The sequence below is a fragment of the Cibotium barometz genome, chromosome 1 (genome assembly GCF_041138505.1).
Source record: "Cibotium barometz isolate CiBa-2024 chromosome 1, ASM4113850v1, whole genome shotgun sequence".
NCBI lineage: Eukaryota > Viridiplantae > Streptophyta > Polypodiopsida > Cyatheales > Cibotiaceae > Cibotium > Cibotium barometz.
Window position 1 is genome coordinate 57,197,993 of NC_141046.1, and position 15,374 is coordinate 57,213,366.

Genomic DNA, 15,374 nt, shown 5'->3' on the forward strand with positions numbered 1-15,374 from the left:
CCTATTTAGACATCGTCGTTCACTCACTGTAGACATGGCCGTTCACTCATTCTAGACATGGCCATTCAGTCTCTCTTATCCACGACCATTGACTCATTCTAGACATGACTGTTCACTTATTCTAGACACAGCCATTCAGTCTCTTGTATCCACGATCGTTCATTTGCAGAGCCATGGGTGTTCCTCCCCCTTCTACATAGCCCCCCATGACCATACCACTTCAAAGCCATGGGCGTTCCTTTACAAAGCCAAGGGCGTACCTCCTCCTTCTATGTAGCCATGGGTGTTCCTCCCCCTTCTACATAGCCATGGCCGTACCACTTCAAAGCCATGGGCATTCCTTTGCAGAGCCAAAGGCATACCTCCCCCGAAAATCTATATAAGGGCACACCATTTTCCCACTTTTTTTCTTACTCTTTAGCCAAACTGTTGTCCTTTTTTCTCCCGAATCTTAGCAGAATCTTGCCCTCCCATCCCCTCCTACTCACTGCCATGGTAAGTGCAGAGCACTCAACCTCCTCTCTTGAGGTTGTCGCCCACACTTCCAGAAGAAAAGACGACAGGTTGGTCATCGCTTCGAAGAATATGGCAAACACCCGACCCAGCTCTCTCATCTGGGTAAAGCACTCATGAAGTGGGTTGATGGCTATGCCATCCATAGCCTAATGAAGAACACACAAAAGGTGGAGCGCAAGCTGCTCTACTACACTGAGCAGTGCTACCGAGCCATCATCGAGCCCACAATAGTCGTGCGCTTGGAGAAAATCAAGCTCGGCAGGCTACCCACTATGGAGCCTTGGGAACTCAATGTCGTCAACCACCTATATTTCATTGAAACCTACAATGCCAGCCAAGCCGCCATAGGGCAGATATCTAGTTTTGAAGGTGCTCCCCTCACTATGCACCTCAGCTTGGATGTAGTCAAAGAAGCCCTCCAACTCCTCTGGCTGGAGCAACCTTATTTCCGCCAATGCTATGTCATGCGGCATGTGCGCATGACACCTTCCAGGGCCCCACGACCAAGGATGGCATGGAATGGCACAATATCATCTGCTATGAGTTGGTGATGCGCCAGCACGGGAGTTCTCCTTCCTCCTCACCACACGACGGCCGGGCAAATCGCTTCCACTTCAACCTCTCCACCCTCGCCAGATTTCATTAAGGCGTGCCAGTCAACTAGGTGAAATACCTGCTCAAGGAGCTACATGTAGTCTACACTAACCCACAGGGCGCGAGCTGGCAACATCATCCCTCCTTACAAAAGTCTTGTATCATGTAGAAGGCTAGGAAGACTTGCCCAAACCCATCCGCTTATAGTAGGGAGACACCACCATACCTCACCCCATCCCCGAGCCTCAACCTTCCCCCACCACTACCCCTTCCAAGCACCAACATCTCGACAACCAGGAAGAAGACCAAAGATGAAAAGCTACAAAAGAGGAGAAGCTTCGCAAGACCTCCTAGTTCCTAGAGGAAACCCTAGTACATTCCTCACCCAACACCCCTGGTGGCCAACCTCTCCCCTCGCCCTCGCCCAGCTTGCCTTGATGAAGGCCCCTTTGTATCCCCTTCCACATCCCACCGACATACCATGTACACACTTTGTTAGGTGCAGGCTGGGTGTTTTTGTCGCAACTGGCTTTCTCTAGAGGCATCCGTTCCTCCCAGGGCATACTCCCAGACTTTGCCGTCGCCTTCTCCAATCTAGCTGGGGATCTCCTCACCTCTATGACAGATTATATGCAGTGCTAACACAAGCAGGTCACGGCCTCACAGTCGTCCATGCTCCTAGCCAAGGCCGATCTCATCCAAAGCCAGCAGGACGTCCAAGCCGTTTTACACGCCAACACCCAACTACAGGCCTCGCTCATGGACAGAGAAAATAGCCTCGACAAAGCTTTTAATGTACTATGCACAACTTAGGAGGAAGCCAAGTCCGCTCACGCCGACTGCTCCCTAGCTTGGCAGGAGTCCCAAGAGCTGCATTGCATCGCTCAAGACGGCCGAGACAACCTCCACGCCTCTTTTGAAGCCTACCTGCATGCCACCAAAAAGGCGATGGCATGGAAAGATAAGCAACAACGTGCAGCCAATAGCTTTGGGACAAGCATCTATCAAAACTGAATGAAAGGTTAACACATTAATGGATGCTACCACCAAACTTCCACCCTCTACCTACGCCAAAACCCCGCCAACATCCTCGAGCTCAATTTCCAGGCCCTCTGGCTCAACCTTCTCTAGTACAACATATTTTTAATGGAGCCTATCACTACCTCTACCCTCTCTTACCTCATCACCAAAATCCCTCGCTTAAAATAGCTACACCTAAATAAAATATGTAACTAATATTGTAATTGCCACTACTACATGGCTTGTCCTATTTTGAAAGTGTGAAAGCAAATAAGCTTTCGGTGTGTGTGTGTACGTGTGTGTGCGTGTGTGTGTGTGTGTGTGAGAGAGAGAGAGAGAGAGAGAGAGAGAGAGAGTGTGTGTGTGTATCTAATTTAATTTTCTGAATCTTTCTCTTTTATTTTTTTGAGAGAGTAATTTATTCTATATCAAAGTGTTCGTACTTGCACTTCGGATTACCCCCCCCCCCCCTCAAAGTGTTCGTACTTGCACTTCGGATTACCCCCCCCCTCAAAGGTAACATGTTGGCCAAGATCCATTGCTCCCTCTATTATCTCTCAAGATCCATTACTTCCTCTTCTTCCTTTGTTACCTTGTTGATTATTTCATTTATGGTTCAAACCACTCAAATCTTGTAAAGTCCTATGTCCAAAGACTGCATCATATCATTAATTAAAGGGTGATATTTAGTGAAAACTTCATATGGTCTGATGATGGGTTACATGTTTGTAACTCAATCATGCCTAAAACAGTTATATTGAAGTTGGAGTATCCATGCACAGGTGTAACCCTTCTATGTTAAGGAGAGGATCGTTGCTCTAGGAAACCTCCAAAGGCAAGAGTTGGTATAAAGCTACTAAGTTAAAGAGTTGCATGTTTAGTATTTAGAAACGCGTTTTAAATGTTGAATCTCAATTGATGTTGCTAACAAGCAAGTGGTGCCTTAGTCAAGGTTGAGGAAATCAAACCTTTCACATTCTTCACTCCCCCATACGCTTAAAACAGCTACACCTAAATAAAATATGTAACTAATATTGTAATTGCCACTACTACATGGCTTGTCATATTTTGAACGTGTGAAAGCAAATAAGCTTTCGGGGTGTGTGTGTGTGTGTGTGTGTGAGAGAGAGAGAGAGAGAGAGAGAGAGAGGGAGAGAGAGTGTGTATCCAATTTAATTTTCTGAATCTTTCTCTTTTATTTTTCTGAGAGAGTAATTTATTCTATATCATAGAGTTCGTACTTGCACTTTGGATCCCCCCCACCCCCGACTTGATCCATATCGATTCTACATAAAGTCTTCAACAGAATAATGTTAAACCATTCAATGATTTTTGGAAACAATGCATGAGTTGACACATACATACATGTGTGTGTATGGGGTTACATACGTATGAGTTGACGCAAAAGGGCTTTTGTGCCGATTGGGTTGATTTGCATGCAGGCACTCGCATTTGATGCTTTGGGCAATGTGATGATGCCTACATGCACTTCAGATCCTCCCCCCCCCCACTTAATCCATATCGATTCTAAATAAAGTCTTCAACAGAATAATGTTAAACCATTCACAATGATTTTTGGAAACAATGCATGAGTTGACACATACATACATGTGTGTGTATGGGGTTACAAACATATGAGTTGACGCATACATACATGTGTGTGTATGGAAACATATGTATGAGTTGACACATACATAATTTGTGTGTGTATTATGGGGGTTACATACGTACATAATTTGTGTGTATATGGGGGTTACATACGTACATACATGTGTGTGTATGGAAACATATGTATGAGTTGACACATACATACATGTGTGTGTATGGGGGTTGATTTGCATGCAGGCACTCGCATTTGATGCTTTGGGCAATGTGATGATGCCTACATGCACTTCAGATCCTCCCCCCCCCCACTTAATCCATATCGATTCTAAATAAAGTCTTCAACAGAATAATGTTAAACCATTCACAATGATTTTTGGAAACAATGCATGAGTTGACACATACATACATGTGTGTGTATGGGGTTACAAACATATGAGTTGACGCATACATACATGTGTGTGTATGGAAACATATGTATGAGTTGACACATACATAATTTGTGTGTGTATTATGGGGGTTACATACGTACATAATTTGTGTGTATATGGGGGTTACATACGTACATACATGTGTGTGTATGGAAACATATGTATGAGTTGACACATACATACATGTGTGTGTATGGGGTTAGATTCGTACATAAATGTGTGTGTGTGCGTATGGGATTACATACGTACATAGATGTGTGTGTGGGGGGGGGGGTACATACGTACATAGATGTGTGTGGGTGTGGGGGGGTGTGTGTGTATGGGATTACATGCGTACATAGATGTGTGTGTGGGTGTGGGGGGGGGTGTGTGTGTGTATGGGATTACATACGTACAGAGATGTGTGTGTGGGTGTGGGGGGGGTGTGTGTATGGGATTACATACGTACAGAGATGTGTGTGTGTGTATGGGATTACATGCGTACATAGATGTGTGTGTGGGTGTGGGGGGGGTGTGTGTGTATGGGATTACATACGTACAGAGATGTGTGTGTATGGTACGTACATAGATGTGTGTGTGTGGGGTGTGTGTGTGGGGGGGGTGGCCTTGCCCTCTTTCACCTAATTTTGCAAATTGTAAACAATATATTATTTGATTGCAAATTGTAGACAATATTATTATTGATCTCAATTAACTATACAAATAATTCAAATTTCAAATGATTGTTGACGTCTTTGAACTTGGAAGCTTAGATCAAGCTTTATCTTGTTTTGACGCAAGTTTCCATGCATGGAAATGCTTCGACAAGAAGGAGAAAGAGTGACCTGTGGGATCAAGCAAGACCAAAATGAGCGTGAGCAAACAACGGTGGAGAGAGAGAGAGAGAGAGAGAGAGAGAGAGAGAGAGAGGATTCACTAGCAAATGCGCTGAAGGAGGATGTGTGTGTGTGTGTGTGTGTGTGTGTGTGTGTGTGTGTGAGAGAGAGAGAGAGAGAGAGAGAGAGAGAGATTTTCATTTAGATGGAGTGTGTGTGTGAGAAAGAGAGAGAGAGAGAGAGAGAGAGAGAGAGATTTCATTAAGATGAGTGCTCACTGACACACAACGCATGATTTGGATCTCCAAAATACATGAATGCAACAATCTCTCTCTCTCTCTCTCTCTCTGTGTGTGTGTGAGAGAGAAAGTTTACCTGAAGGACCAAGAGAGGACCTTCTTGCCAGGGAAGCAGCAGGAGCATTGGCAATGACAGAAGGATGCCCAAAAGACCAGCTCCTTCTGAGGTCTTTTTGATCATTAGCAGCAGCAGCAGCAGCATCATCATTAGAAATGGTGGGGTGCCTTCCCTCATTCTCAACTATAGAAGTGCACTCCTGTGATGACACTCCCTTCATCTCATGAACTTCTGGAAGCCTCCTTATGAGTGTGGGAGAAGGAGGGTGTGTTAGAGTACACAGCCACTTTTGCGCCTTCTGGCTACTACTGCTTCTAGTAGGGGCTAATTTGAGCCTGGCTTTCTGTGCATTACTGCTAGTAGAGCAAGAGGACAGCCTCACCATCTTGTCTCTCTTCTGAAAGCTGGCTTTGTTAGCCACTGATGCTGATGAATGTAAAGCAGAAGCTTTATCATTAAGAGAAGGTTTCATGGTGATAATAGTGTTGGTGGTCCCCTTCACATCTGCTGCTGTGCTTGTTTCATCAAAAGTCGGATTCGGGAACATGACAACCGCCTTATTCGATGCCTTGCCCTGAGAAAAGCTCCATGATTTCCTTCTAGAAGATTTGATCTCTTCCACTTGCACACTGAAGCTTGTAGGCACCATAGCTGAGCTGAATAGATCAGCATCCCCTTCATCCTTTGTAACAGTTGGTTCTGCACAAGGCGCCTGGCTAGGGCAATCAAAGGCTTTTGCTTTGTCTTCTACTTGCATCAATGCCTTCATTGACAAGGAGCTTCTTTTCACTGCAGGGGGGGGAGGCTGGCAATGGCTATGGTTATGGTGCCCGCTGTCGTGGTGATCGAAGGCTTCATGGCCATGGCTATGGACGTGGTGATCGAAGCCTTCATCAATAGCTTTATTGCCATGCGTTTGTCGGTCATTTATGGCTTCATGACCATGGCTAGGGTTATGGTGCTCAATGGTGTCATGGTCATAGCCATGACTGTGGTGACCACTGGCTTCTTCTGCATGAAACAATGTCCTCAGTTGAATGATTTTGGAGGCTGCGTCTTTTGCAGTAGCAATCTTGTTATGAGAAGATGATGAAGCTCCATCTCTGCCCTTCTCAAGCCTGTGCTTGCTCACATGTGTTGAGCTCCTTAAGCCCCTCTTTGTTTGTAATTTGGTATCATCATTCAAATCAAGCCTGCTCTTCTGATGATTAGCCCTTCTATTTTCTTTGCTTACAAGTGCAGGGTTGCCCATTGCATTTGCAGTCTTTGGTTTACCACCTGTTTCGTCGGTTGCCGCCGCCATCACAGGATGTGGCAAGTTTACCCTGTTGGAAGAATGCAGCAGAGTGATGGTGGTGGTTTGCTTCTCTTGCAGATAGTGTGGATGATTAGTGCTTTTTATAGCTTGCTTTTTTTGAACCTTCATCATATCAACTGTCTTCTTAGCAAACTTGCTGGCCTCAACCACCTCTGACACTGCATTGTGCATAAAAGGTGCTGGAGTGGACCATCTCCTCCAGTCCTCTGCTAATTAAAGAAAAAACAAAATAATCAAATGCCACACAATTATGCTAATTAATAGCAAAGTTTAATCAATTCACAAATTAAGTCTAGTAACCCATAATTGATTACCACCCAAAAGAACGTGTTCAACCCACGACCTAATTGCTATCAATGCAGAGATTCCCAAAATGCAATATTCCAACGAAAAACCAGATAATTGCAAAAACAAAATGTAAACACGGATTGTGAATGCATAATAGGATTCACAAGAATTAAAATGGGGTGAAAATTTCAGTAAATTAATGGAACGATCGTCAATCCATAAATTCGCGGATTACTGTCAATTCTGGGGAAAAAAAAAACAGGGCAATTACCTGACTGGTCCGCAGGTTTCTCGTCCAGGTCATGAAATCTGCAGAAATTTGAAGGGAAAGCTCCAACTTCAGGCTATAATATTCAGTTTGGGGCTACAAAATTTCCAAATTTTGCTCAATTGTTTGGCACCATTCAGAGTCCTACCTCCTCAATTTGGGCCCTGATTTCCGATTTTGGCTGGCACTAACGTGGGGCACTGCAGTACCATGCAATGAGCTATGGCCTCTGAGGGTGTCTTGGATCCCTTGAAGCCTTCCAAGCGCATGGTCCAGCTGAAAGTGAAACACACACACGCACATACACACACACACACACACACACACATTAACACAAGAAAACAGGGGCAAATCATATGTTTTGTGGAAGACAAATAAGCTTACTTTTTGCACCGTTTGCTTCAATTGCAGCTGAGCCTCCATAGCCTAATGCAGCAGCAAAATGTGTCATTGAAATCAATATATCTAGCATTTTGTGGAAAGGGCAATGAATTGGAGGCCAATTTGAGAAGAAAATGATGCAATTGCACTAAGGTCCTGCAGAGGAGAAGCCATGGGTAAAGCTTGCTACAATTACTAGCAATCCAAGGAGGGTTATGCTACATATAAGCATAGTATGAGCAATTAATTATATTGTCTCGAAGGGCTGGTCAAAGGGCAATCATGAAGCTTTTTAGTTCGTGGTGGTTTTTGTCCTTCTTTCTTTCTGTCTGTCTTTGTTTTTGGCGCAGGTGGTGGAGACGGGCGACGCAATAACACACACACCCACACACCCACACACGTAACGGTCTCAAGCTGATGAAAAGCCTGTGCTTTTCCTTTTGTTTTTCTTAAGGGCATATGAATGTCCCCTGACCCCCTAACGTTCTAATAAAAGACCGTTTACACTCTCGAACATCCCCCCAAAAAAATAAATAAAAAGTGAGACTCCACTCTCCCTTCTCTTTCACCCACACATACTCACACAAAAGTTACACTGGGGATCCACAAGTCATATCTTATGGTACCACGTGAGTGTAAGGGGGGTGGGGCTTAAGCTTATAAGCTTATAAGTTAAGGGTGGGGCTTAAGCTTATAAGTTAGGGGTTTAGGGGGTTTTAGAGATCGGGGTGGGGGGTTTTTTGCTAAAGGGGAGAATGGAAGCAAGAGAATAATTTCTAATTATAGTTTATGTGATATAATGGTAAAGGTTCAAAATTTGATTTGTTTAGTAATCTTATAAGCTAACCACCCATATATACAATTTTAGGAGAATACATATAAGCCTTTTTGCTTAAGTAGAATATGTGCTTCTAATGTACATCTATGCTACTAAAATGGTTGTAGCTTGCTAGATGTATGACACCTTAAATAGGGGATACTTTAGTTTCATAAGTAGGACTCATAAGCTTAAAAAGGGGTATAGTTTATTTTTAAGAGAAACTTAAATAGGGGGTTTTTATGAGTCTCATGCACGCACATGACATCTCCTTTGTATAAGAATTGAATCCCCTGGGCTGCTCGAGTGGTTGCACCTAGGTTTGCAACATGCAGGTCTTAAGTTTGGCAAAAATTACGGTGTCTCGCCCACTCGGCCCTAGCCGCCCGAGTGGTTTCACACCTAGGTTACCTACGTGCAGGTCTTGGGTTCAAACCCTAACACATTCATCAATGCTAAAATCTCTCTTTGCAAAAAAACAAACAAAAATTACAACATTTACAAACTTCCACTTATGATCCCTCGAGAGATTCACAAGCCATATCTTATGGTATCACGTGAGTGTAAGGAAGGGGGGTTTTTGGAAAGGGGGGGGAGGGGGGGGCTTAAGCTTATAAGCTAGGGGGTGAGGGGGATTTATGGTGGCGTGAGAGAGAGGGGGAGACAAGGGAGAAAGGGAGAATGAAAGTAGGGGTTTCGTTTCTTCTTGAAGTTTACAATATGTAATTTAGTGGTATAGTTTGAAAACTTGATTAGTTTACTACTCTTTTAAGAGCTAACCACACATGGAACTATTTTTGGAGAGTACATGTAGGTCTTTGTGCTTCTAGCACTTACATCCATGCTACTTACATGGGCTGCAACTTGTCACATGTATAACATCAATATCTGTTATTTGATTATTAAACCTTAAATAGAGGGTACTTGAATTTTATAATTAGGACTCGTATCCTTAGAAAGGGATATAGTTTTTTTTTTTTAAAGAGAAACTGAATTAGGGGATTTTTATGAGTTTCATGCATGTAGGTGATATCCCCTTTCTATGGAAAGCGGGTATGATCCATAGGGACGTCCTCCATTTAGTTCATAAGTGAACTATGTGTCTACCTTGGTGTTCACAAAAAACCTACAAAGTCTATGCCATGGACTTGTAAGCCTCATATTTTTGCATGTAAATTTTATTTTCTCAAATTTTAACAAATAAACAATAAAATTCAATGTTTTCTCAAGAGTGTTTTTCTTCACACTTAAGAATTCTACCCCCTAACCACAACTATACGATGAGGGATAAATTCTATGTTCCATTGTAAGAGCTCATATTTTCTTCCTTTAAAAGACCAACGAGTGCTCATTTTGACTATGAACAATCAAGTTCCATCTCTCTCTCTCTCTCTCTCTCTCTCTCTCTCTCTCTCTCTCTCTCTCTCTCTCTCTCTCTCTCTCTCTCTCTCTCTCTCTCTCCGACTTACCAAACTGGAGGTTCATAAACAAAGCATGCAATGAGAAGCTAGCATAATGATGTGTGCAATAATAATTTTTTGATGTGTGTCCCTAACTAATAAATTTTTACTATGATGTCCTTATCTATGTGAGATGAGTTTTTTTATGTGAAAGAGATGAAGAAGAGTTGTGTGTGTGTGTGTGTGTGTGTGTGTGTGTGCGCGCGCGCGCGCGCGTGCACGCGCGCGCACATTTTCACGCATGTATGCATGCACATGTACGTGCACATGTACGTACACACGCACAAACACGTATGCGCACACACACTTGCACACGTGTTTGAGTGCATGCACTTGTACAAGTCTTTAATAGATTAATAATGATAATAAAAGCTAATAACAAAATTAACTTTTTGTTAAAAAAAGTGTGACAATGTTTGAGGCCATTTCTTGAAAGATTCTTAATGTGGGTAGCAGTTCTTATTTTTATTATATTGAATTCAATCTAAGGTGATGTAAATTGAGTACACAAGTATTTTTTGGTTCACATTATAGGTGGCTTTGTTAATACTTATATATTATTTCATTAGGTCATTATTATAGGATAGTAATATAATATTTGGATCATGTTGTGTATTAAATTTTAAACCAATATTGATTGAAAAACTCTTCATGTGAGCATCTACGGGTTATTTTTTCTTTGAAAATTTGACATGAAGTACCCTTTTGTTTAATATTGTAAATTTAGCAATGATTTATTACTCTTTGAAAAAGATCATGTAGCATTATGACATCATGAAAACTTATAAACAAGCTTAGCCATACACTCTCAGGAAGTTGTAAGCTCTAGGTGAGGATTTAATATACATTATAGTGGATAAATATGTATTGTTTATTATATAAAGCATATTTTTACAGTGTTTGTGTTTTATAAACTTAAGGATTCATGGTCTTTTGAAGTACATGATGTTCATAAAGATTGAAAGCCAACAAATAGCAATATTTTGGAGTATTTCTTGTATTTTATATTATCAACATGAGGATACATTTATATTATCAACTTGAGGATACATTCATATTATCAACTTAAGGATTCATGGTCTTTTGAAGTACATGATGTTCATAAAGATTGAAAGCCAACAATAGCAATATTTTGGAGGATTGATTGTATTTTATACTATTAACGTGAGGATACATTCATATTATCAACTTGAGGATGCATTCATGGTCTTTTGAAGTACATGAGGTACATAAAGATTACAAGCTAGGAATAGTAAAAGTACGATATTTTACTCCTAAATGATGTTAAGATAATAACTATGATTTCACTCTCACATAGGCCTATCACTATCATCTTGAAAAGTTTAAACATTCTAAGGGACAAGGTTTCTAGAGAACATGCTACATAGGGTTGTGATTGAGAGACACACTCAAAGATTGTCATGCCTAGGCCTATATCTAAACACGTGTAGTTTATAGACGCCCTGAAGAGAACTCAAAGAAAGATACTTGCTCCAATTTGTCTTACTAGGACATGGGATGATGATATATATAGTGACTATACAAAATTCAAGAATGATTGACTAATTTGTGGTACAAAATTGTCACCGAGAAATGTGACATTTTGATGAATAGTATACTTTAGTACTTTTTTGCATATCATATTTTTTGATTTCTTGAATACCTATATAACTATAAAAAATGTAAAATATATATGATTATTTTCTTACTAAATATATATGATTATTTTCTTACTAAATTTAGAGATTTTTATGTGTCAAAAAGTAGAGTTTTTGGGGTGCTTTTTGATGAGCATACACTCACTTGCTTAGTAAAAGCTAAGAAGTTTGATATTCTATGTTGCTTGTTTATTTTTACCATTTTTGTGAGCCAAGAAAAGTCAAGTATTTGGCAACTCTCACATCTTGGATTGGTTCTAGAGAACTCTTTACTCTTAAATCATAGGTCTTCTAAAACCATAGAAAAATTAATATTTTTAGAAAGAATCTTTTAGAAATTCCTAATAGTTCCCATATTTTTAGAAAGAATCTTTTAGAAATTCCTAATAGTTCCCATATTATTAATTTACACAAATGTGTTTTTTGACTCAAACAAGCAAATGGCACTAATTTCTAGTGCAGAACACATAGCCCTAATCAAGATCCACATTATGCCATGGCAATGCTGTGCAGAAGGCTCCCACTAGGCTGGCCACTAATGGCAAGGGGAGAGGGTTGTGGGGTGGGGCTGTTAATCCCATTTTGGATTAACAAATATGATCCTCCATTTGAGGACATTAATAAGTGTCATGTAAAGGCACTATAAAAGTTGTACATTATGAGATATTGGCCACGCAAGGCCTTAGTTAAGTAAGTTTTGGGCGCCCAAGTGTGAATAAGGGCCAATTGTATATAAGGCATTTTCTCATAATGAATGGACACAATCCCCCTTTGTGCTATTGAGAGCTCTTGTTTGTGTCTTGAGAGAGAGCATTCTAGCACTTGTGCCTCTTCTATACTTGTATGTTGCATACTTGTGTTGAAGAGTGAGAGAGAGTGATTGCCTTATGTGGTGGTGCGAACGACTCTACGGTGACAGTGTGGAGGTGGAGCTTGGAGGATTGGAGCTTCTCAAGTGAGCTTGGAAGTTCGAAGCATTGGTAAGTGCCCTACGACAGTTGTGTTCTATTGCTCTTCCCTTAGGTGAATGCATTGAGTTCCCTCTTGGAGGTGTGGTAGCCCATAACATTTTTGGTGCTGATATGCTGGCCGAGGAAACACCTTTGTTTCTTCCATCCTCTTTGAGTTTTAGCTCCCATTACATAAGATTCATCATTGCCTTTGCATTCTAGTAGTGCATTGTGTAGGAAATGAATGGATAAGATTTGAGTGGAAGTGAAAAATTGTGAGAAATTGGTTGTGTTTGTTGTGTATTTGTTGTTGGTGGAGTAGTCTTGGAAGAGAGCTCCACTATTTTTTCTAGTTAATTTAATGTTTGCATCACCGGAATCATCCACGACATGAACGAGCAAGGTGGTGTTCTTTTTTTTCTTTCTTTTAAAAAATCTATAAAAATAAAAAAAAATAAAAAACCATTAACTGTGCCTTAAGCTTGTACTACATTCCTTAGGCGTTGCACAATCATTTTGGAAGTTGGATAAGGATTTTGTACCCAAAACCACCTCAATCGACTCAAGAAGTTCCCATGTGAAACTGCAGGAAAATAGTTCACGACGTGAACCATTTTCTACAACTTCACGCCATGAAACGCTTCCAGCATCAACGTTACGATTAGGGTCGCAATTTACGGGATTACCTTGCCAAAAAGAGGTAGCCTTATCCTGACACCTCTGACACCACGAGGTCTAACAAAATTAAGAATCGTAAAAGTGCAAAAAATCGTTCATGACGTGAACTATTTCAGAGCACTTCACGGCGTGAAACATTTTCATTTTACGATGTGAACCATTTTAGAGCCCTTCACGGCGTGAATCATTTTTAGTTTACGACATGAACCAATTGCTTTTCACGACATGAAACCTTTTCCCTTCACGGCGTGAACTATTTTTGCAATTTCACGCCTTAATCAAATCCAACTCACGAACCTGGTATTGTCGGATTAAGGCTAAGGAAGTCTTGAGAACATTGAAAATCATAACAAGGTAACATGGAATTATGAGTCGAAAGCAAAAAATTTAAAACACGTGAAAGTGTAGAAAATTGTTCACATGACGTGAACAATTTTCTGACACTTCATGCGGTAAACTGTTCTCTGTAATCTCACGGCCTCAGAAATAAGTTGACAGTATCTAGCCAAAATTTAATTGGGACAGCAAAACAGCTTATCAAATCATATTCACATGCACTTGAGGTCTGGAAAGCTCATCGGAGATGACCTCACTCCTGAGGTGACGATAGTGCATCAAATCACCCAGGATCTTCCTATAAAAAAGAGTGTGGGTTCAAGCCACTCAGTAAGCAGTCAATTGAGTGTCTTAAGGAATCTGACCACCATCGAAACTAGTAGTGAAGAATTCATGGAAGAAGGGCTGCGATACCCTGGGTTTGGGGAAGAGGAGAAACCACTCTCCCCTACCAAATCCAGCGGTATCATTGCTATAGCCCGGGATTTTTTGGTCTCCAAACCAGCAATGATGAAGAGCAACCAGCGCCGGACTTGGTCCAAGGCAAGAAGTACCTATCCAAACTTCAAATTCGAGGCTGTCAAACACACTGGCACCCCCCGAATGAGAAGAGACATGGAAAGCGCAGCCAGGACTAGTCAAGTATTCTTCCCAACCTTAGAGGAAGTAGAATTAGATCTGAAAAGAATTGAGGTAGAACGGTAGTTACAAGAATTGAGCTTAAGGAAACAAGAGCTCGATACTCAAAGGGCTAGAGCCGAACAAAAGGAGATGGGAAGTGTAAACTTACCTCAATCACGGGGTAAAGAGCCAGAAATAGTCATGGGCAGAAGTGAGGGAGGATTTCTAAACTTAGAACCCATTAAGGAAGATCCCAGAGCGGAGAAAGGGTTTGTAACCCTAGATGAAGGGGATAATCTACCAAGAGAAGCGAGTGAAGTGGAAGATCGCCTGTACACCAAAAAAGGATATCGAGCAGATGATCAATCATTTCACGTTCCTATAGGACATGGAACTCTTAATTTTGCAAAGGCATACAGAGGCGACTAATGATAGCCATTCTAGAATGAAGTGGCCGGACCGTCCCATAGACCGAAAATACCTAAAAGAGCCAACATAGGAAAAGGACGATGTCTAGGTAGGGGGGAGCAGTTCCTTAAAGATTAAGGGCGGATCCAACCATAGATATTAATGTAGTCACAAGGACGGATCTGTTGAATATGGCTGCAAAAATGGGCCGAGGAATGGTCAAGGAACTAGGCACTGCTCTAAAATCTCGACCCTCCCAAATGAAGCCACACATCATTTTAAAGCTCTTTCAAAAATTCTTTGGGGATGGGGATCCTATTCAACATGTAGAGATCTTCGAGTCCACATACGGAACCTGCAGGCCAGTCAGTGATGTAACAATGATTCATGATTTCTCACTGACCCTAGAAGGAAAAGCACATCAATGGTTTCGAACCCTCAAACCCAAAGATAAGGTTAATTTCACAGGCTCAAGAATGTGTTTGTGCCCAGCTTTGCCAGAAGTGGCGATAGATGGAGTCCTCTGGCACAGCTGCACAACATCAAACAAAAGGATATGGAGTCGAAGGGAGACTATGTGCCTTGGCTAAAGCACTTAAATTCAAGGTGTAAACTACGGGAAAGGAGGCTAACTGATGATCAATTATTACCTTGCATCTAGAGAGGAGTTAGAGACCACGAGATGCATGATTATTTGGTATTAGCCCAACCAGTTACTCTGGATGCATGTTGTAAACTGCAATTGAATATGAAGATAATATGCTAGAATCGCCACAATCGGAAGATGTCAGAGTATCTTCGGCAGCAACGACTTCGTGTATTTCGAGTCACCAAGATATTGGAACTCGGAGCAAGC

At 41.5% G+C, this 15,374-nt stretch overlaps 1 protein-coding gene across 1 annotated transcript; it reads right to left on the reverse strand.

Moving 5' to 3' along the window:
- Positions 1 to 4,818: 4,818 nt before the first annotated feature.
- LOC147642221 (uncharacterized) lies at positions 4,819 to 7,856 on the reverse strand. Its single transcript, XM_086804018.1, has 5 exons — positions 7,594 to 7,856; positions 7,358 to 7,485; positions 7,213 to 7,250; positions 5,354 to 6,859; positions 4,819 to 4,987 (listed from the first exon to the last, which is right to left on the reverse strand). Exons 1-5 carry the CDS (start codon positions 7,630 to 7,632, stop codon positions 4,917 to 4,919), a joined length of 1,782 nt encoding a protein of 593 aa, XP_086660144.1. The 5' UTR covers positions 7,633 to 7,856; the 3' UTR covers positions 4,819 to 4,916.
- Positions 7,857 to 15,374: the final 7,518 nt, after the last annotated feature.

Bases quoted from the DNA above. Each gene is read 5' to 3' on its own strand.
- LOC147642221 (XM_086804018.1), bottom strand. From the start codon at position 7,632: ATGGAGGCTCAGCTGCAATTGAAGCAAACGGTGCAAAAA. The intron at 7,251-7,357 runs GTAGGACTCTGA...AAATTTCTGCAG, and splicing joins TCAGGGCCCAAATTGAGGAG to ATTTCATGACCTGGACGAGA. The intron at 6,860-7,212 runs GTAATTGCCCTG...TTTAATTAGCAG, and splicing joins GAAACCTGCGGACCAGTCAG to AGGACTGGAGGAGATGGTCC.